Source organism: Gracilinanus agilis, chromosome 3 (assembly GCF_016433145.1).
Source record: "Gracilinanus agilis isolate LMUSP501 chromosome 3, AgileGrace, whole genome shotgun sequence".
In the NCBI taxonomy this organism is placed as follows: Eukaryota; Metazoa; Chordata; class Mammalia; order Didelphimorphia; family Didelphidae; genus Gracilinanus; species Gracilinanus agilis.
The window spans coordinates 449,782,394-449,806,830 of record NC_058132.1 but is presented as its reverse complement, the minus strand read 5'-3'; the positions used below and the strand labels follow the sequence as shown (position 1 = coordinate 449,806,830).

General features: G+C 36.4%; 1 protein-coding gene across 1 annotated transcript in view; it reads right to left on the bottom strand.

The window, feature by feature from the left end:
* CRYBG3 (crystallin beta-gamma domain containing 3) overlaps positions 1-23,646 on the bottom strand; it is a 146,319-nt gene extending 122,673 nt beyond the window's left edge. Inside the window, exons 1-2 of the mRNA XM_044669258.1 lie at positions 23,410-23,646; positions 2,553-2,619 (exon numbers count right to left, since the gene is read on the bottom strand). Coding sequence (XP_044525193.1) covers positions 2,553-2,619; positions 23,410-23,555 — 213 coding nt within the window. The 5' untranslated portion in view covers positions 23,556-23,646. The remainder of the gene's footprint in view (positions 1-2,552; positions 2,620-23,409) is intronic.
* Positions 23,647-24,437: the final 791 nt, after the last annotated feature.

The window sequence follows — 24,437 nt, the reverse complement described above, 5'->3', positions numbered from 1 at the left end:
TTTCACACATTATTGAAACATTCTGAAAGGGAGGAAGGAAACAAACTTCCATGGAAAGTTTTTTGGGGAGCTGGAAGGGGAAATTCAATTTGACACATGAGCAAATTGAGTTACAAGCTTTGTCTTGGAACTAATTAAACTTGTGTGTCAAGATATAAAGAACTCCCAGGTGAGGAAACTCTTAACAAGTCACAGAAAGTAAAGCCAAGTGACTTGTCCCAGGTCATGTAGCCACCACATGTCAGAGGTGGGACCAGAATCTGTCTTCCTGGCTGGCTCTCTATCCATTACATCATGACAGAGGATAAAAAACTGGGTCAGTCAGAGGTAGGATTTGACATGAAACAAACTCCTAATTCCATTAAGAATAAAATACACTTTGTCATCTAGGAGTTCATTTCAGGATATGATGGGGAATACTCGTGGTTCATACTGCATTGCTTCATTCATCTCATAGCCCTGTGTATTTTTTAAAGGTACTGATGACAGATTTAAACAGGAATTTTAGTGAATGTTATGTACAATCACTGCATGTGTGTTTACTATGATTTAGTTTACTTGGTATTTAATGTTCAGACTTGGGATATCCCTGGTGTAGGGAACTCCAAGGTTAAAAAAAAAAAAAAGAAAAGAATAAAACACCAGACATCTCCCTCAGTCAGTGAGGATCCACAAGTCTTCAGCAACTTATAGCCTTAGGGAGGTCAGCTGGGGCCATTCATGAATCCATCAATCAAACAGCCAGGATCTATTAAGTGACTACTCTGGCACTGTACTAGATCTTGGAGATACCAGAGACAAAACTGAAAAAGTCCATGACCTCAAGGATCTTTTTTCCCTAATAAGAAATATATGAGACATGAAACATTTGCTCAGAGTCACATAGCCAGTCTGTGCAGAGATAGGACTGGGCCTCAGATCTTCCAGGCTTTCAGGCCAGCTCTTGGTCCACTACATCACTGCTTCTCATACTCTTAGACCTGGAATTTTTTATTTTTCAGTTGTATCAGACTCTTCATGAGTTTGTGGGCCTGACACACCCATACTGCCCAAGGATTTTTTTGGACTGACTCTATCCACTGAGACACCTAGCTGGCGCTTTTTTTTCATCTTTAATGGATTTTAATAAACTTTCTTTTTATTGTGAACTTAAACACAAATATTTCATTGTACGAAGAACAAGAAAGAGGATGGTCTAAAACAGTGGTGTAAAACTCAAACAGAAACAGATATCTGCTGGGAGATTGCCTTAAAAAAACTATAAGCCAGAATTATCTATGCTGTATTTTATTTTTTGCTTATTTTGATAAACATTTCTCAGTTATATTTTAATCTGATTCCACCCCACTAGGAAGTTTTGCTCCCATGAGTTTGATACTTCTTGTCTAAGACACTGTGAACTGTTACAAAACAGAACTTCCAAATTTTCTTGGCAATCTAATTTTCTCAGAATCTAGTATGAATCAGTTTTTATAAACTACCTTTGATTACTTTTCCTTTGTCTTCTATTAAAATTTTTATTTTAAAGCACATCACTCTCACTCCCAGGGTTGTTTTTTCTCCCTACCCCACTCCCCACAACCAACAGAACTCTCCCTTGTAACTACCTGCTTCACAAGGAAATTCCTACAAGACGAGTACCATCAGTGAAGCAACAAGGGTAACCCAAAAGAGGCTTTTATGCAAGCACTACCAACTGGGGAGGAAGGATATTTCCCCTAGAGAGACTTTTTCTATTGGCAGTCTAAATACTGCTTTGAAAGACATATAACCTTCCCCACCGATCCTCTAGAAAAATTAGCCTATACCCATTTTACCTAGGTGGCACCTGATCAACTGAAATTACACTGACCTCTCATCAAAAGAAATAATTCTCTCACTCCAAAGAATCCTGATCTCTTGCCAGAGTTTTGGTGTACCCCATTAAGAACCTCTCTCTCTGGTAAAGAATAAGATTTACCAAAGTACACCTTATTCTCAGAGCCATCCAGCTCTGGAATTATGTTCCCAGAGAGAAAGGATCCTGAAGTGTCCTGTCTTTATAGGAAGCCCTCAATCAACAGAAATATTTCATACTTTCTAGATCAACTTGAAAGTTCCTTCCCCTCCCACTTTGTCTTCTGCTTCCATTAGTCCCTATCTCCAACTGTTCTTTTTGCTTCTCAAAGTGAAAAGCCAGGAATAAGAGATACCCAAATGGTTTTGCCTCAAGTGAAAAATTCCTGGTTATAACTATACATTCTTGCATTGAATTAACTGAGTTAATCTTCATATGAACTGCCTTATAAATTCTTCAGAATTCTTCACAGAAAAATATTTTAATACATTATCTTTTATTTTTGAGAAAAATCCAATTGAAAAATTACTTTTAATCTCCTTGGTGCTTTTTTCCTAGCATTATCTTTCATATAACCATAGAAAACACAACTTGGACTAAAATCCAAAACAAAATATCTTATAATCTGAGAAACTTAATAGGAGAAAATATAAAAAGCATAATATATCCTACTCCCTCTATCTCCCTACTATCACTCACACATTTTTAACTATACCTTTACTGGCTCTGTTGAAGATGCATTTTCCTTTTTCTGACTTATAATGACAGGCTCTTTTGCAGGACTGAAAAATAAAAACCACAAAAAAAAATTTAATTGAAATCAATACAACATATAAATCATATTCATTATAATTTAATTGAAAATAAATATTTGTTTCCATCACATATCACTGATTCATTTACCAAATATCCTATCAAGAAAATACTAATTTGAATTTAAATCAACTTCATAAATTTGAAAGTATTAGCTTTAATCATTTTTTCCAGTCTATACATTGCTTTACTGATCGCCAGTATCATAACAATGATACAACTGGAGAAAGTAGCAGTTGTTAAAAGATTTGGTAGATAGTTTAATTAAAATATGCAATTGTCTACAAACAGATTCATTTTATATTTTAATTCTGGGACCCATAATGTATAGTATGCAGACTAAATGAATAAGATTGTAAATAAATAACCATAAACATCCTTGTTCTATTATTAAAAATGTTCTTTCTGCATAAAAAGTAGTTATTTGTCACCACTATGAAGATTCCTTTTCTAATTATATTTTTTTCATTTATTTTCAAATTTTATGTGCTATTCATTCTTAACTTAAAAATAAAACAAATATTTCTATATGCATAGAAAAACAGGAAGATTATAAATAAAATTGTAATCACTATTCTGTATTTTTTTTCATTGAACTAAATTTAACATGTATCTTTCCATACCATCCTTCATGTCAGTGGTTCTTTCTGGCCTTCTATTATATTCAGTGTATTAAGAAAATGCTTCAGTGACTATGTTTTAGCTTTTTTCTTAATATTCCTGCCTTCCCTCTTCCTTCTAGACACAAACTCCCAATGAAAAAGAGAAAAAAAAAACCACCTGTAACAATTACGCATAGTTAAAACCAGCTCTTCCATTGATCATATGTGAAAATGTATATCTTGAGCCCATCATCTCATTGTCAGGGAGGGGTGTATTATGCATCACCATTGCTCCTCTGGAAACATGGATGGCCATTGCATTGATTAAAATTTTCAAGCCTTTCCACACTGTTTTCTTTATGGTGTTGTTGGTATTGTATAAACTGTTCTGATTCTTTTCACATCATTCCTCATCAGTTCATACAATTCTTCCCAGCTTTCTCTGAAATCAGCCTTTTCATCATTTCTTATGGTGCAATAATATTTCATTATATATCATCTGCAAAAAGTGATAATTGTGTGTCTTCTCTGCCTATGCTTATTACCTCATCTTCTTTTCCTTGTAAAGCTATGGTTAGCATTTCTAGACCTATTATCAAATAATAATAGTGATAATACACATCTTTGTTTTTACCTCTAATCATATTGTAAAGTCTTTCTAGTCTTTGTCCATTACATACAGTTCATCAATTTTTTTTTGGGGGGGGAGAGCCTCGATATAAAATAGATACTGCTTCCCTTGAAAGCTGCATTTATTCACATGCAGTTTGGTGGGGCAAAGGGTAACAGAAATAAGTTTTGGACTTTGACAAAAAGCTTTTTCACTCTCTACTGCTTTCATGTTCCTTTTATAATTCTTATTGCTAATACAATCAATCACATTTATCACATTTCGTTTATGGAATGAAATTTACATTTATGGCATAACTCTAACAGTCACGGAGTTTAATTTTTTAATGTATTGGTATAGCCTCTCTGCTAATTTTTAAAAATATTTTTGAATTAATGTTTATAGAGCAAATAATCAATACTTTTTTTCCCTGCTTTGCCTCTTTGATTTAGGTATCAAAGTCATATTTGTATCACCGAAAGAAAAAAAATTATTTTTCCAATATTTGGTTAGCTATTCATAGTACTAAGGTTTGTCTATGTATACATTATTAATTCATTTATTTTATATTCTTATATTCATCCTCTTCATCTAACTTATTAGTTTTGTTGGCATATAATTGGGCAAAATAATTTCTGGTAGTTTCCTTTATTTTATCTTTAATTCCTGTAATTGTTTTTCATTTTTAACACAATTTTGTTTTCTTCTGATTTAAAAATATGACTAGCTACCTATTGATCTATTTTATTAATTTAAAATTTTATTTATCAATTAAATGGATTTCTTGCTTTTGATTCTGCTTATATTTGATTTTCAGAATTTCTACTTTGATGTTTAATTGGGAGTTTTTTTATTTATTGCCTTTTTAGTTTATTTTAGTTGCATGTTCAATTGATCTTTTATCTCTTGTTAATGGAAGTGTTTAGAGATATGTTATATTATGTTAAATATTAACATTACTTTGGTATCTATTATTTAAGCATGATGCTGTTTTCCCACTTCTCTTACTTTGGTGTCTATTTTTACTGTTGCTTTGTCTGAAATCATAGCTGCTACCCTTGTCTTCCTTGTGAGTTTGTTCTTCAAAAACAAGGACAACCAACAAGCTACTGATGGATTCTGCTTTCAAATGTAATCCATTGTGACTAGTTTCTCTCTTCTTAGAAGTGATTTTATCCAACTTACAGTCACTATTATGATTATTAACTCTCTATTTCCCTTGATCCTTGTTATCTTGCACTCTTCTTTTATTCATTCCCAACCATCCCTCTTTAAAAGAAGGTGCCAGAAGAGGATTTTGCTTAACATCATTTACTTATAATTGAAGTCTTATTTTCTTCTCTGCCGACCCTCCTCCCTTACTTCTACCCCCAATTTTAGGTTTTTATTTTTCTTTCCTTCCTTTCTATCTTCTTTCTTTCCAGCATTTCCCTTTTATTCTCTATATCCCAAACCACTCTCATATATGCTTGATTTTGTTTTGCTTGTAACTATTTCCTCATTCATCTGGTTCTTCATTTTAAACTCACCCCTCAGACTCTGTGTTTGTGGATGGGCATGTAATTTGTATGAGTAAAGCTTTCTTTTGCTTCATTCCTCCCAGATATTTTTGGAGTCCATGTGGCCAAGACATTTTTTTCCCTCTGAAGATCTCACTGGACTTATTTTGTAGTACTCTCTTCTTTTGAAATTATCTCTTGAATTCTCAATCCATAATATTTCTTCATTGTGTTCAGCCTGTACTTCAGTTTAATCTGATCTATTCTATATTTCCACCTTTGTCTTCAATATGATGATTAAGAATAGGAGCTGATTTCTGCAAGAATTCATGGGTTTTGGCCAAGCCTCCTAATGGCTTATCTTGGATTTTGGCTTTGTCCTCTTCTGTTTTGATCTCTTGCAGAATTCCAAATCCAGAGTTCACTCCATCTCCTGCTTTGAGCCTGATAGGAACCAACCAGACATTAGTTATGCTGGTAGCAGGTATTCTGCAAAGCCTCAAAGCACCATTGCTTTCCAGGCATTTTCCCAAGTCCTGGAATATGCATTTGGTTCTTCTTCCTGCTCCAGGTCTGTGAGCTGCTGACTTTTCAATTCTCTTGCTGTGTCTCAGGAAAGGCAGCCTGGGCCCTGGCCTAGAAAAGTGGCCAAGTTCATAGGCTTAATTGAATACTGCCTTGTCTTGCTTAGAGCTTCGAAAGGCTTTTGGCACTCTTTTTGGGTACTACTAGACTGGACAGAAGAGCTTATAGCTTCTCTTCACTTTTACTGTTCCTTCAGTTGCCTTTTTCAAGTTTTACTGGGGTGTCTAGAAGGACTCTATACCTTTCCAGGCCCTGACATACCACCACTTCCCACAATCCTGTCGAGATCTGAAAACTTAGATCTAGTAAAATCTTAACTTATCCAATTCTTTCACTTTTTCTGTATGTATCTTATATATGTTAAAATAACTTAATAGATGTGATCACTAAGTCACCATCAATAATTCAGGATGGTTAATGAACAATTACAGAAAAGAAGTGGTGTTCATGAAGAGCAAGCATAGCTTCATCAAAAACAGGTCATGCTAGATTAATTTGTTTTTCCTAATGCCACAACTAGATTTGCGTGATAAGTAAAATAATATAGTTTATCTATATTTCAGCAAATTCTTCTTTTGGAAACTATTATGATATAATTAGATACATTCAGAACTTGCAAAATTCCTAAAAGACACTGAAATTCATTTCTAACATTCATAATGAGTAAGTAAAGAAAAGCTAAGCATGTTCTAAAACACACCCTAAGTTTTATAACAGAGTATTTAAGAGTTCATAGAAAAGACAAATATCCTAAAATTCTACTGGGGAGTAAAGATCAAGATTCTGATAAGTACTTATTTACTCATGACACAAACCATTCCAATGGAGGATGTGAATATGTATTAAAAAAAAATAAAACAAAGAACAGCATGACTTCACAAGTAATTAACTAACTTAGATCTTAAAAAGACATGCCATGGAAACAAAAGTTGTTTTAAATGATAGTATACCCAAACAAATGTCTTTCAAGTTCAAGATTATATTCCAGAATGATAAATGATGCTTCCAAAGGGGCAATTAGGTGACCCAGTGACTAAAGCAATAGGACTGGAATCAGGAAAACTCATCTTCATGAGTTCAAATCCAGCCCCAGATATGTACAAGCTGTTTGACTCTGGTTAAGGTACTTCATCCCATTTGACCCCATTTCCTCATCTGTAAAATGAGCTGGAGGAAGAAATGGCAACAAAGATACTCCAGTATTTTTGCCAAGTAAACTCCAAATGGAGTCGTGAAGAGTTGGACACAACTGAAAACAATTAAAATAACAAGCTAAATTTTATTTTCAACACACATTTATATCCTAACACTTTTCACTTCATTTGTCAGCTAAGTTTTCTCTAATTCTTGTTGAATCAAAGCAGTATATCTAGAACTAGTTAGGTACTAAATAGAATAAAATTCAAATTATATGTAATTGATGAAGTTAGCCTAGGTTATAGAATAAAATTGCATTAAAAATAAAAGTAAAGAAAATAATTTGTATAAAAAGCATAAATTAGTAAAAATAACTCTATCTACAACTTTAGAATGGCATATTAATGCAGTGCAAACATTGTAAGATATTTTCTTTGTAGTATAATATATACATCATTGTTAAGCAAGATTCTTATCTGACTATTTAAAACAATGAAATACAATAAACATTACTACAACTTTGCTTTTCTTTTGACTAATTTAGCACATAATAGTACTTTTTTTCCAGCTAGGGCGTTTTCCTAGTTCCAAGTTCCATTTATAGGTTAGACAATGAAGGTCAGGGAGTTAAAGTTTTACCTGACCTCTCCAAAATTAGCCAATTTAAAATTCAAAACATTTTGTTACTTGTTGTAAAAAAATACAACCACTAATTAGATTATAACAAACTATATTCTTATGCTGATAGAAAATATATTTCATGATATTTTTGTTCAAAACTGTAATTTTTCACTTGTGTAAGGAACTCCCTATGAAAAAATTCTTATCACATATGTGATTGAGCAACTATTCTGAAATCTCTCTAAGACTTGCCTGAGGCATTGAGAATTTAAAGTTCAGTCTAGAAGTATTTTTTTAAACCCTTACCTTCTGTCTTAGAATCATTAAATATAGGTTCCAAAACAGAAAAGTTTTAAGGAGTAGGCAACTGGGATTTAAATGACTTGCCCAAGATACAAGTACCTAAGGTAAAATTTGAACCCAGAACCTCATCTCCCAGCCTAGTACTCTATCCACTGAGCCACCTAGTTGCCCCAAAAAGTATTTACTAAGCACCTATTAGTGCCAAGATATGCAAAACACAGGGGATACACTAAACAGTTCAAAATCAAATAGGGAAGATAATTTACAAACAAGCTACATACAGAATGAATTGGAAATAATCAACAAAGAGAAAGCACTGGAGTTAAGAAAGAATATGAATCTTCAGGAAGTTGAGATTTTAGCTGGTACTTGAAAAAAGTTAGGTGATCTAGGAGGCAGAGATGAGGAGCTGGAGCATTCCAGATGTGGTGAACAGCCAGTGAAAATGCCCAGATTCAGTTTCCTGGCAAGGCAAGATGATACACATCCAGGTTTCACAGGCATACGGCATTGCAGTGAACACAAAACCTCTCTAGACCTTCAGTTTGGTAGGCAGTCTAATACCTTTTCTTTCCCACACTTTCTTTTGGAGCCTCCCAAACACTGAGGTAGCTCTGGTAATTCATGCATCAACTTCATCATATATGACAGACATTGGTAGGAGAAGTGAGATATACAAACTGAAAAACTATAAGGCAAACATAAAGGACCAGATAAAGGTTAATTCTTTAAATATTTTAGAGTATATATTCATTTTTTTTTTAATTTTAAACCCTTAACTTCTGTGTATTGACTTATAGGTGGAAGAGTGGTAAGGGTAGGCAATGGGGGTCAAGTGACTTGCCCAGGGTCACACAGCTGGGAAGTGTCTGAGGCCGGATTTGAACCTAGGACCTCCCGTCTCTAGGCCTGGCTCTCAATCCACTGAGCTACCCAGCTGCCCCCTATATGTTCATTTTTAATGTATAATGTATTTATCATGGTAAACTATACACAAATTGGCAAAATCTAAGTATAGTCATTTTTTAAATTCTAGAAACCTGATATCAAAATTGAAATTAATTTTATTATCCTGAAATGTAAAAGTTATTTGCAGACCATTCTATTATGTTAATATATTCTCTATATTTTTCCACAATTAGTTTTAAACTATTAAAATTTAAAACTGAATTAAGACTTCTGGAACATCTTGTACTTTTGTCCCATTTTAGTTATTGGAAGTTTACTCATGAATTCCACTAGAAATACTCCCTTAAATATTCATGGATAACTGATAGTTTTTAATTAACCATTGATAATTTGTATGATGAAATTTGAGATACAGTTGATGCAAAAGATGTACAAAATTGGTCAATTTAAAAAGAGAAATCAGAAAGTCCTGGTAAAAGACATTCTATTAGAATGTTATATCAATCTATAATGAATTATTACTTTTTAAAAATCCTCTAAGATTATTATTTTTGCCTTCCACAAGAAGATAACAAGTTTTTTTTTCCTTCCAAGACAAGATAATATTTATAAAACAATGAAAGTAAACTATCAGTAAAAAGCGTCATCCTGGTCATCTCAATCAAAAAAGCCAGAGACCTGAGTATGAACAATTTAGGATAGCAATAACCAAAAAAAGAGATCAATGGCCCTCTCAATGACCAATGGCCAACAGGGTCTTTTAAACCTAGGTGTGTGTCTTCCTTTTGATTGGCCTAACAGTACATCATTTGAACCTCCCTTGGAAAAGGTAAAACAACACCAATGGGTAGGTACTTTAATAAGGAGGTAGGTTAAGAGTTACCTCAGCTCTTTCCCTATTATTTCCTCCTCTGGAGAGTAATCTTCAAGTGATAAGATTAGTCTGCAGCTAGGGAAAGTGGGTTGGCCTACAGGTGTGACAAATCACACCCCTCTCTGGCAAGTAAGGAATTCTAATTGTTTGATGGGTGTCAACTCCAGAAATCTGGGCTAGAAAATTAGAACCACCTCAATCAAGATTCACCAGTTTGGTTTCCTTTGGAGACCAGATAACCTCTAACTTTAACAAGAAAAGAGAACAACAGGAGAATCATCCCAGGAGGAGGAACCCAGATCAGCCTGGTCCTTTGTTTTTTTTCTGTAAGTAAAAACAAGGGTCCCAGGTTAGCCGTTAAATATCCTGGGGGCTTGGGAATGTAAATTCAGTAAGAGTATTAAGTTAAAATTATTTGTAATGTTCTATAATGATGTAATATTCTTTAGAAAGGTGTGGAATTTAAAGATAGTTGTAGTAGTGCACACTTGTAGTCCCTCCAACTGGAGAGGCTAAGATTGGTGGTTCATTTGAGTTTGGAAGTTCCAAGTAGTAGTAGGTCTAAAGCTGATCTGGTGTAAACACCAAAATAGTGAAGAGCCCCCTTGAGTGGAGAGAGCCATCAAACTAACAAAAGGTAAATTTTCAGCTTAGGTAAAAAAAAAAAATGATGGTTAAAGTTTCTTTATCAATCAGTACATGCATTGGGTCCATGAGTGGCCATTGCACTTTCTTGTTATGGATAGGAACAGAGAGATCAAGTCTCCCTCCAAAAAAATTATAGCATGAGATCAAAAAATGGCCTCCTCAAAAGTATATTTTTTCTGAGTGACATAAATTCAGCATGAAGAAATACTATCAAAAGACAAACAATTCCTAATGTCTCTGGCCTCAGGGGCCCTCCCTTCACTACAAAAAAAAGTTAGAAAACATTTTGAAGATTAAAGTGAAATAAAATGAAATTTTATTTGATAATATTTAAAATTATATTTGATTGCTGGTTATAAAAGTAATTTCAAGTTTTTTCTTAAAAAATGCATACATACTATCAGGTTATTGCAAATATAGTCATATAAATGAAAATAAGACAAGTTGGATGACAGGCCATTAATTTAAAAATTCAATTCTAGGGAAAAGTGGTATATAGATTTCAATGCTGAGAGGGAAAAAAAGAGGTGGGTTAGATCAAAACAAACTATTCTGCTAAAAAAATGCATAGATACTTGTTTGGGAATTTAAAATTATAGAAGAATCTAAAACTATGAACAAAAGTAAAAAGAGATTCAAATGTTCAAATATTATATGCATATATGGATTGTGAAACATCAAATCTCCAAAGAACCAGAACTGCAGGTGACCCAAGGGACAAGATGGATCTATATGTTAAAAGACTTTGAGTAGGGTTTCTTTACCTTCTTGGCAGTCTTGTAAGGCCTATTGACTCTTTTGAGGATCATGTTTTTAAATACATGAAATATATAGGATTGCAAAGGAAGCCATTACATTGAAATAGACCTATCGAAATACAAGCTCATATACCCCAGGGTCAAGAATCCTTGACCCAGGAAAATTTCTTAAGTGTGTTGGAAGCATATCATATTCTATAGTAAATTTATGGGAGGACACGAAAAAGAACCACACAGGATGAAAAGGCATGTATGGGCTGTAATGTGCACCAGAGAAGGGAATTTCCACATTAATCAGCTCACAGGTTCATAAAGGTTTTTTTTTAATATTTATTTTATCTTCTTGTTACATTTTTAGTTTCAAGCTGTCTTCCTCCCTCCCAACCCTATATTAGAGAAGCCAACTTTTACAATACATACTTTGATATATCAGTTCTTCTGTGAAAGTGAATAGCATTTTCCTTCATAAATCTTTCATAGGTGATTTATGAAGTTTTAAAATAAACAAATATGACATCTCATTCAAATTAGGCAAATACAAATGCTATACATAATACACAAATTCCATATATTTGCTTTAGATTTAACACATAAGGAATTAGTTACATAGAATTTGTTCATGTAGGCACATGAAGCCCTACATACACATGTAGGTACAGCGAGGGAAATCAGATACATATATGGTAACAGGAAAGGCATGCTCTCTACCACACATCTTTAAGCAGCAATTTCATGACAAGGAAGTCCAAGAAGTGAAGCTATCTATTCTCTTCACCAACTATTCTTCAAGGACTGAATTAGTCACCCCTCCATTTTAACACATCTGTTTGAGTCAGAGAACCGATTGCCTGAATGGATAGCAAATGACAGCAGAAGGATAGAGTGGGATAGAGAACATGCTAAGCTGCATGGGCCTCATATGACTTTGGTTTTCTGTTTAAAGGAGGAATAGTCCAGTGTTGAGTGTCCTGATCATTTCTTATGAAAAAGGAAGCAATAACTACTGAATAGCTTCTCTGTCTCAAAGTATAGTGTAGCTTCATCAACTACAATGAGGGCATAATTCATTCAAAAAAGTAGAGGAAATCTTAAAATACATGCTAACAGAAATTATCTTAGTTAGAGTCTAAATTAATTTCCCAAATGAAATAATAGCCAAACTGGGTCAGTGCTATTTTGAGATATTCACAAAGAAATGCTACATTAAGAAGGAATGAGGAAATTACTCCATATTTGTCTCTAAAAAATTTTATGTAGGTAGTTGAGAATTGGGAGGAAAGGGTCTGCTGAACTGACCAGGTGAAAGCATTTAATAGAAATACCAGAAGAGAAAGAAATAACATGAGCAAATACTAAACTTATCTGAAAACCTAACTACCACCATCCTTCAAGCTCACCCTACAACTCCCTCTAAAAACACCTCTCTCCTCTCATCTCTACCCATATTAAAATCATGACGGAGCCTGCTCTCACAACTGTAGCCAATACAGATCCCTTGACTAAGGATCTTATCCAGAGGAATGTAGTGGTAAATGTTCAGGGAAGATAAAATGTGTACATACTTTTTTTTAAAATAACCCTTACCTTCTGTCTTAGAACCAATATTTTATTGGTTCTAAGGCAGAAGAGCAACAAGGGCTAGGCAATGGGGGTTAAGGGACTTGCCCAGGGTCACAAAGCTTGTGTCTGAGGCCAGATTTAACTCAGGTTCTCTGGACTCCATGCCTGGCACTCTATCCACTGTTCTACCTTGTTTCCCTCCAACACAAAACATTTTTAAGTTTAATCTTCATTACTAACTTTTTTCCTTCACTTTCTTATCAATAAAAGAATAAATCAACCTCTGATTTATAGCACTTACTGATCTTAGTTCACACTGAAAATTAATCACCTATTCAAGCCTGAGCCAATTAGTTCCAGCACACAGCCCTCACTCTATTGTGCCTTAGTTACTTAAACATTTATCGTTCTGTTTCTACACAAGCAAAGTTAACAGAAAATGGCCAGGGTCAACAAAAAGTCTATTCTGGCACATTAAAACAAAGATGTTTAGGGCAGAATACATTGCATTTACTCATCTAGCCTAGTCATGCACAGAGCTTCCTCCACAGCTGCCTACCTTCTATTAATTTTGCTTCTGCAGACACTAAATGATGGGTATTTAAGACACAAGGGCCCTAGTGTACAACAGAGGGAGGACTGGGGTGCTTCTGATGGGCCAGATCACTTCACTTCATGTCTCTGGTCTATGGACTCACTTCTCCTGGACCTATTTACTTTTGCACAATTTTGGCCTGAGTAGGTTCAGTGGGCCAAGCCCTGACACATTCAAAGAATTGTAAAGAGTACCAATGCCTTTCTTTTAATAAGGACAGAAAGTTAAATGATTTGTCTAAGGTCTCAGAGCTAGTCAGTAGCAGGACTGGTTCAGAAAAGAGGGATACACTGTATCTCGATACGTAGCAGGCAAGCTTTTTGTAATCTCACAAATGGTAAATCGAGGTGAGTTACTATGGCTATCTTCTATACAAATGCTTACCATCTCTTGGCCTTATCATCAGTGAGGAACTAAAGTAGGGCATCTTTAATAATAATTCATAATATTAATAATGCCATTAGTTTGTGCCTAAGATGTATATATGCTACTGTTTTTGTAGTGATACAATGTTCTGTGACTTTACTGTCAGAGTAATTTAATGTAATAAGAACATGTCTTACCTATGTTTTTCCAAACATTTCTGCCAGGAGCTTCCTTTAAAGGCTGACTAAATTATGGGCCCTGATTTGGGATTAGAAATCATTGGGCAATAAATACTGAAAAGGCTGTCATGTAAATTGGTGCTTTTATTATAGTTTGCTGCTCTGATTAACACTAAGAAGTCAAAAGTTGCACATCTCATTTTTCTCATTTGACAAGTGGGGGATTGAACTAAATAATTCAAATTTCCTTAAAGACCTAAATCAATGGTGCTATGAAGAACACAGGTCACTTGCTATTTGTTTCCACCTTTCCCCACCCCCAAAGCATAAGCATCTCGTCTGTACCATCCTGTCCTAAACTAGTGATGGGCAACCTTCTGATCTTGGTGTGTCAAAATTTGCCAAAAAAACGAGCATAACTCAGGTGGTGTGTCACTTCGAGGAAACAAACCATGATTTCACGATATTTATAGTTTAAATAACAAAAATTTATGATTGTAATATATAGCTGTATTTAATAAACCACAATAGGTAAATTAATATAGGTAGAATAGTCATCTATAGTGCAAAGAGTGTCTACACTACAGCAAATGTTTCATCCTCGGCATGAGGCCCCATACTTCTCTGTTTGTGGCTGCATGTCATTGAAAATGGCTACACGTGTCAGTGCTGACATGCATGTCATAGGTTTGCCATTACTGTCCTAAACCATGAATCTCCTAACTGACCGTTTTCATCATTAACATTGACAAGTATCCATTGTATATTTTTTATTTGCATTCATGTTTGTAAAATTATGCAGAAAGTTCATGAATGAGTTAGATGACAATGTTAAAAACATAAAACAATTTGCAAACAGGTCTTTGGGAATAAGACAAGTTGACACAAGTAAGATTTTTAATTTAGCAGAAAAAATCATGAAGCAAGACACTAAGAATAGTACATGGAGGTTAAATATGGGTATATAAACCAAATACAAGGAAGGCATTTGATCACTTACTTTTAAGGGGAAAATACATTCTACATATATTTAGTATATATTATAACAAAAAAATTCTGTTCATTTCACTTAAGTTGATCATGCATTCTCTTTTTTGGTATCTCATCCTCTTATAAAAATTAGAACTCATTGCAGACATCATCTGTCTGATTTAAACAGTACATTCACATTAAGTCTGATATGCTCTTTTTTTTTTTAAATAAAAACCCTTGCCTCCTGTCTTAAATTAATACTAAGTATCATTTCCAAGGCAGAAGAGTAGTAAGGGCTAGGCAATAGGGGTTCAGTGACTTGACCACTGCTAGGAGCTGTCTGAGGTCAAGTTTGAACCCAGGACCTCCTGTCTCCAGGCCTGGCTCTGTATTCCCTGAGCCACCTAACTGCCCCTTGATACACTTGTTACACTGTTAATAAATGTCTGCTGAATGTTGAATTCAGAAATATTAGCTGAAACATTATACAAATAAGTCATTGATTTTAATTAGCAGGTCCATAAAATGTAGAAAAAATAATTCTCATGTGAATAACCCATCCATTTAAAGTCTGCAGAGAAGTATGTGGAATATTAAGGTCAATCAAACTAACTAATCCATTGGGAAATTTAGCCAGGATATGTAATGGATCCATGTAAACTAGTTATCCATAGTATTATGAAGTGAACATGATCGATTCATGAATTACAGCATTGAACAAGTAAGCTTAGGTCCATTGCCCACAATGACTGCAAGAGTGTCACAAATTATGATTTCATTTCTATACAGAAGAAAGAGGAATAATGTCTTCCACTGGATTTCCGGAAGTACAATACACATCCTTTCTATGAATGGTATAAGTCATAACGGCATTTAAGTAAAAGGTGGCTTTGAAACAAAACAATCCATTACAATAGACTAGTGGAAGAAGAAGGTCCAGGTCTATTAGGCAAATGATCACACTTGTTCACCTTTATATAGTTTTATTTTAGAAGTAAAAGTGGTTCCCTATAACTTTGCCATGTAACATACTCTCCTGCCACAGGGTCATGTTTTGTTTTGCTGCATGTGATATGCCTATTTAGCTATTGAATATAATTCTGTTATATGTATTATATGTCATATATTGCATGAGACTTGCCCTTTTTCTTTTATATGCAGTGCTGCCATATATATGTGAGTTGCTGTTCAGTAAGTAAGTGCATGCAATTTTGATGTGAATTCCATAAGTTGGGTACCTGCATATGCACTATACAAGTTGGGATCATTGCCTATGACTATGTTACATGCCAATTTGTGTTGATGATGACATATCATACAATTTGTCAGGCATTTGTTTCATAAGGCAAAACGTAGAAAAGATAGTAAGGTTTTTAATGGACAGAATATAACATTAAAGTTAATGGATTGTTTTTTGTTTGGGCTTTGTTTCATACCCAATTCAGTCATTTATCAAGTATCCACTCTGTGCAAGGCACATTCATTGTATTAAGCACTGGGGACACAAAGACAAAAATTGAATACTCTCTACTCTCAAATTGTTTACGTTCTTGGGTGGGTGGGGGGAATAAAATGTATGAATAAATAAACATCAACTACATAAAAGTGACAAAATGTAATTTCAAGAAAGAACTAACAAGTGGGGAGATCAGGAAAGACTTTGTGTATCAACTGACATCGGAGCTGTACTTTAAAGAAAACTGGGCAATAAAATAGGTGGAAAAAGAAGTGCTTCCTAAGCATGCAAGGATACACCTCATAAAGGCATAGAGGTCAGAGATGAAAAAACATGTAGCAGAAAATAACTAACAGGCTACTTTGACTAAACTATCATTCCAGTGAAGGGGTATAATACAAAATAAGAAAATCAAACATAAGAATCCGAATTTTATCCTAGAGGCAACTTAGAACCAATGAAGCTTCTTGAGCTGGGGAGTGACATGATCAGATCTGGCCTTTAAAAGGATTATCAATTTGGTAGCCATGTGGAAGACAGATTATTTGGAAGGAATCCTAGAAGCAAGAAGAACAAAGAGGCTATAGTAATATTCCAAGCAAAAGGTGATGGGGGTCACAACAAAGGCTGTACAAGTAGAGAGAAGAGAACATGTGTAAAAGATAAGGTAGAGGGAGAAGGTAAAAGCCTTAGCCATGAATAGGACATGGAGGCTGAAAAAAAGGTAACACTAGATTAACTTATGTTGCAAACCTGGGTCATTGGCAAGAAAAACTGTCCATTTTGACATGTTAAGTTTTAGATGCCTGCAGATATTATTTAGGTAGAGATGAATTAGGATTGCTTATGTAGATTTGAGAGTGAATAACATTTGAACCCATCTAGCTACTGAAATTTCTACTTTGACAAAATTCAGAAATTATAGTAGGATTTGGCAATTCTTTTTCAAAAGCATATACTTGAACTGGAATTGGCAGAAATTTACATTAAAGGTTTCATTTAAAAGGCTTCAGTTAAAATAAGCAAATAATAGGGTCAAAGATTTTAATTAAAAGGATGTCGGAAGTCTTCTAAACTAACTTTCTTATTTTATTCAAAGAAACTAAGATCAGAAAAGTTAAATGACTTGTCCATGGTTCTCAAAAGCAGCAGAGAATCACTTCTAGACCTTTTGGCTAAGATCAAGTGTAGCATCAAAAGCAGCAAAGAGCAAAAACAAAATCTGAATACAGATCTTGTGATAATTAAGTACTTGACAAATTCTATTTCTTCTAAACTACCTATAAAACAGTAACATTTACTGAATCAAATTACAGGAAAAAATAAGCCATTAAAATTCAAAGAATCAGAAGTGAAATTTAAGAGTATAACCATTTAGGTTTTTCCAAACAAAATTAACACTGATACAAAGAATCCCATATACTTGCTTTCTTTTGTTTTTCCTTTAAAAGCTATTCAGAACCATTAAGTATGTATGGAGTCTCAATACCAGAGTGTTTCAATCAGAAAGAAAATGTCTAAAATTCAAAACACATTTTTTAAATCACAAATAATATGATGAGCATCACAAAATGACAGAAGTCTTTATTTTCTTTGCACCCCTTTTCACACTATGCTCTCACACTAAAGTGACACTGACTTATTTTGGGAAAAGATAGGTCAAAAGAGAAAGGATTATCAAAATAAGGGCTGCACTAAATAAACTTGTACACAATACATTTCTTTATCTTATAAAAATCTATCAACTTACTGATCTCACTTAATAAAACACGACAATGCAAAATCAATAGGATCAAAACCTAAGACCACAAAAATACAATGAATTATTTCCCCCTAAAACTTATAAAGGGGCAATTAAATGATGCAGTAGATAGAGAGATGGGTCTGGAGTCAGGAACACCTGAATTCAAATGTGGCCTCAAACACTTCCTAGCTACGTGACCCTAGGTTAAGATCACTTAACCTTGTTTGACTCAGTTTCCTCATCTGCAAAATGAACTGGAAAAGGAAATGGCAAAGTACTCCAATATCTCTGTCAAGAAAACCCCAAATGGAGGTCACAAAGAGTTAGACATGACTGAACAACAACATTAAAATGTCACAATTTACATAAACCTTAAATGTTGTCAAAATCAAGAACTAATTATTACAACATATGAAGTAGTACTATATGCCAATTTTACATGTCTTCTAACTTCAGGAAATTGAATTAAAACTCACACTTAATAAAAGTATATTGCTATTTACTAGAAGCATGGCAAGTATGAAACTTCTTCACTCAGAAACATTTCTAATATTAACTGACTTCTGAGAAGTCTTTTCCAGCTGGGTAGCTCTCTTTATGCACAACTCAAAAGTATGCTATTTAAGTTCATGATACTTAAGGAGCTTAGAGTTCAACTGGAGTCAACTGGGAGGCACAGCAGATAGAATGCCAGGTATGAGGTCAGGAAGATTCATCTTTCCTAAATTCAAATCTGGCCTCAGGCACTTGCTATCTCTTACTATCTGTGTGACCCTGGGCAAGTCACTTAACTTTGTCTCATTTTCATCATCTGTAAAGTGAATTGGAAAAGGAAATGACAAACCACTCTAGGATCTTTGCCTAGAAAACCCCAACAGGATTAATGAAGAACTGGTCACAACTGAACTGACTGAAATGACTGAACAACAAAGATCAATTTCTCAATCCTCTTCATTAAATGAGGAATTTGAGGCCCAAAGAATGTAAGTGATCTATACTAAATCACAGTTAGCAAATAGCAGAAGCAAGTGTCTGATGTTGATTTGTCACATGAGTTCTGATAGGCAGAGAACATATTTCAATTATTTTAAGTTGACTTTAATGATTCTTATTCAATTTTATTGTCATAGACCTCTAGTCTAGGAAGCCTTTGACTCCTACTCAGAATAATGCTTTTAAATGCATAGAATAAAATTCGTAAGATTACAAAGAAATTCAATTATACTAAAATATAGTTATTTTAAAAATAAGTTCATGGACAACACATTAAGAACTCCTAGCCTAGAGTGACCAACATATAAGTCCAGGCCCCAAATATTATTCATTGATTGCCCTGATATTTTAAGATTCTCAACCACACACAGCTACAAAACAAATGAAAATGTTTCATTTCCTAACAACAACAACAAAAAAGCAAAATTAGCTCTCTACTGCAATGAAAATACATTTCATGATAAGTTACACTATTTCGGGGATTTCAAAAATCTTTTGAAATGTGAAATCCTAAAAGTAGGCACTTTCCTATACTGGCCTAGGATTCTTCAAATTTGTAGAATTAGGAACTAATGACAAGGAGAAGTAAGGGCACAATGCACACCATACAGTTCTTGTTCTGATTCCCTTCAAACTAAATGACTTAGTAGAAGAAAAAATGTAGGTTATTGGCAGATCTGCTAACATCCTACTCCCATCTCTAAACTTCCTTCCCTAAACCAACTATCTAATCCATGCTGAGAGAAAAGGTATCAAAAGTTATTATCAATAGATGTTTTTAAAGCCCCATACATTATATTACTCAATTTAGGTTATCTTATATAAAATTTCACATGGCTATCCTTAATAGGAACAAGAAAAAAATATGTAAAAAAAATCTGCAAAGAAATCTGCTGTAGAATACTGTATCAAATGTGTTACAGTGATTCCCTTTTGGAATATTGTCTTAATTCTTTCCCTTGCTTCAAGTTTTGGGCAAAAAATTCTAGAGGCCAATTTCTGAAACAGCCCTTCTCTTTGGGGGCTTCTAGCATCCTGTAGTGCCATGTTGGCAAACCTATGACACATGTGCAGAAGAAGCTTTTCCCTTCCCCTCCACCCCCCCAGGCATGCCTGAGGACATTTCTTTCATCACCCCCTCACTTCTTTCCTCCCCTGTCTGGGGTATGGGAGGGGGCTCACATGTGGCATGAGGGTGCAGTTTGGGCACTCAGTCTCTAAAAGGTTTGCCATCACTGCCATAGTGCATGCTACATATAGCATGGGTATGAAGTGAGTTTATCCTAACAAGAGAAGAAAGTGAATTTTCCTCAGATTAGCTAATCAATTCTACTCTACCAACTTCAGTTCCAAATCAGTAGAAATATAGTCATTGACAAGAATAAGATAAAGGTTTCTATACCTTCCCTCCCCACTGACCAACCCAATACATATCATGGAGATATTGTTTGGTAAACTATTACTGAATCTGAAGGTTGATCACAGTGGATATTTTGATAGTCTCTATTTTGCCACAAGGGAAGATCCAAATTTACCATTATGGTTGTCTCTATTATACAAGGCATTATCTACTAAACACAGAATTTTCATTATGAAAATATTCCCTAAATATTAAGTTTGTGGAAAACCAAAGCCACTTATGTATAATACTGCAAAATAAAACTCTTCATTAGGGTGTAGACTTTCACTGAACAGATGCTCCTCCTTTCATCTTGAAAGAAGAGAGAATTTTGACAAAAAATTACTACCCCAGGAGCAGTTAGGTGGCTCAGTGGATGTAGCAAGCCAGGTCTGGGGATCAGAGGTCATGGGTTCAAATTTGGCCTCAGGCACTTCCTAGCTATGTGACCCAGAACAAGTTACTTCTTTCTTCTGCCTTGGAGCTCTGTAACAATTGATTCTAAGAGACAGGTATGGGTTAAAAAAATTTTGCATCCCTTTTACATCTTGTTAACATCACTAAATTGTATTGTCATTACATCCATACATGTCATACATTACATACATTACATACATACTACTAAGGAAACCCATTTGTTTCATTAAACTCTTAAAAACTTTGGCCCTTCAGTTCCTAGTACTGAAAAGGAAACTTGGAATTGATGTATTATTTAAAATGTCTTTCCTATTTCCCCCAACCCTTTTGAAAAGTGTAGTAGCAATGTTATGGCCTTATTTAAAATGTAGACATAATTAACAATCATACGATATAAATATAATTAAAATAAATATTATCCAAAATAAATGTTGAAGCTTTGGCCTGTAGTGACAGGAAGATAGAGCACCAGTAGAATTAGCTTATGCAAGAAGAGAACTGATTTCAGAAGTCCCTCAAACCTGCTGTGAAGACATTTCTTTGCAGTTCCATCTCTCGCACCTTTAAAGGATGACTTTTCACTTCTACCTCTCAATAAAATTACCAAGCCAGCAATATAGTGTTTCGGTTTTTTAAACCCTTACCTTCTGTCTTAGAATCTATCTGTTCCTGGACATTAGAGTGGTAAGGGCTAGGCACCTGGGGTTAAGTGACTTACCCAAGGTCAGAGCTAGGAGCTGTCTGAGGCCACATTTGAACCCAGGACCTCCTGTCTTCAAGCCTGGCTCTCTATCACTGAGCCACCTAGCTGCCCCCTGCAATAGTCTTAATCTGGATTTACATACTTCCACAGGATTTTCAAGTGGTAAACTGTGGACCACCCTTAAATCTCAACTAGTTTCAATACTTTTGCTCAGACAACAAGGACTGTTTTAAAGAATTTTTGTTCTCATGTCTTCCTTCATACAGTAACAGTTTTAACTGATGCACAATGTAGTTATAATAGTATACAATACTATATAAAAAAAGAAAGTAAAGAGGAATGCACGTTCATTAAAGCACACCCCCTCAAGGTAAGTAGTTTTAGTCTTTTTAAAATGTGAACAACTAGTTAAACAAAGCTGAACCTCTCAGCTCTCACCAATTAGTAATTACAAAAATACCTTAGTCTATAGGAATAGTCAATTATAACAACAGAACGATACTTTTAGGAGTGTGATTTTTTATTTGCTATTGAACCTCCAAATAGGTGGAGTATAATTCCACCTATTTTACTATTGGGAAACTAACTTAAAAGAATGAAAACCTAGGAACTAGGAATCAATTCCAATCGGAAAGCTCCCATTTCTCTTACTGGTTATGAATTTACTCTGTGGAAGATGAAGCCTCCTAAACTAAATATTTTCCTTAGATTTATGTATAGATTTTTCCAATAATCTTCTAGTTTATGACTGCATTAAGGGAAAAAAGAGGGAGAGGAATAGAAAGAGAGTAGCTTCTCTTTTAATCAAGTTTAAAAGTGCAAGGGAGTGCCTGGTTTTAGGTTGTTTGGGATTTTTTTGTTTGTTTTTTCTTCCTTAAGGATGGAGGAAGGAATGAATTTAGGGAAGTACACTTTAATCACAGATAACCACAAACTTTACTCAGATTGTTTCATTTTACAGTAGGTGGGAGGGGAGCTTGCTGAGAGAGCAGAGGGAACGGCGAGCCAAGTTCCACTTTTTGCAAAATCTTGGGGAGCTCTAGGCAGTTGACTGACCCAAAGTGTGGAGAGGAAAAATTGCTAACTGCTTCAGAATCTGGCCACTGGTGGGTTCTCTCGCTAGTGTTCGAGTTTGGGCTATGTCTCTATGTAATCGATCCCGTACTTGTTTGGGTCCTGAGGATCTGGGCAGTAAAAATAAGACCATGCTCGCCGACACACACACACACACACACACACACACACACACACACACACACACACACACACACACACACACACACACACACACACACACACACACACATATATATCCCAATGAGCTCCAGTCCCAAAGCATCCCCTGGCTGAGCCTAGGCGCTACCCCCACCCCCCATTCCAGATTTCTAGACTTCAACTGACAACCGTTTCCCATTAGAGCCCGCAGTGCTGGAGGAGGAAGTGGCTTGGATTAGGGGACGTGGAGGGGTGTGTGGGTGTGTGAGTGTGTATATGATTTTAGGGGTTGGAGACTCCTCCGTCCAACTAGCCAGGGAAAGGATGTCCAAGCGCAGAAAGCTCCAGCGAGTTGGGAGGGGAGAGGGCTTAACGGTCGAGGGCTCCAGCAGGAACTGTCTCCAGACTTCCGTGCGAGTGGTGGGGCGTGGGGGGGGTTCGGGTCTCTGGCGCCGAGAAGTAGGAGGAGTACAAGCCGCAGCTAACTTTGCAGGCGATCCCGCACCACAGCTGGGCGGAAGATGCCCCGGCCAGAGCCCCTCGCCAGTTTCAAACCCACTCCCCCCACCCCCATTCCAGCAACCCCCGCCCCGGCCCCAGCCGCCCCCGCCTACCTGGGAGCTCCTCCAGTTGGGGGCTGGATCGCTGCAGGCTTCTCCTCCTCTTCCTCCTCCTTGTCCCGAGAAGGGCTGCGAGGAGTGAAGAACCGGGAGAAGCTGGGCCAGGAGGAGCCGCCCCTCCTCCGGCCGCCGCCGGACATCTCCGCGGGGGGAGAAGCGGCCGCCTGCCCCGAGCAGCGGGGGAGAGGTGTGGGAGAGGGGCCGGCGCGCGCAGCACCGCTCGTGGACCCGGGCGGCGCGGGACCCCAAGTCGGAGCGGGGCGGGACTGACCGGGGCTGCCCTGGCTCCCGCTCGGCTCCCTGCGCGACTTTTAATCCATTACCTGGGCACTGCGGCCCGGAGAGCGACTAGTCCAGGACTGGAACTCAAGAGCTTGGAGAAGTCAGCCAGAGGCGGCCGCGCCCCGCCCCAGCCTGGCCCGGGAGGGGCCAAAGGCGCCGGTGCCGCCCCCAGTCCCGGGAAGCAGAGTACCGGTGCAGGCCTGGGTACTCTCTGCTCCTTCCCAAACTGGCCTCTCTCCCCTACTTGTAACTTTTGATTAAAAGATGGAGCTCTGCCTACCCCTCCCCTCTCCTTCTCCACCTCAGTCATAAACCCGAGGAGTTGGGGGGGGGGGGGAAGAGGAGAACCTCAACCTAATCTAAGAAGAAAGCTTGGGTCACTCTCCCAGGGAGGAGCTTATTTACTACTTGGGGAGGTAGAACACCTGGGCTAACTCTTGCTGGTGAGTTTTCTCCATATGGTCCCAGGGAAACTTTTTACAAATGTATCTGTATCTCTAATATGGAGAATTAAGTCTGTATGTGTATACATCCACATATATAGGTAGCTGGTTCATTTTCCCCATCCATGGAAATCCTGAGAACTTTTGGGCCATTGAGCTATACTATTCCCAGAAAAGAGGGCACCCTAGCTCCTCTGCAAGCATATTCCATATGACAAGGGCTTGAAACAAAACACAGGAAGCATCAGAAAAGACTCTCCCTGCCTACTTGTAGAGATCCTAATATACGGTGCTACA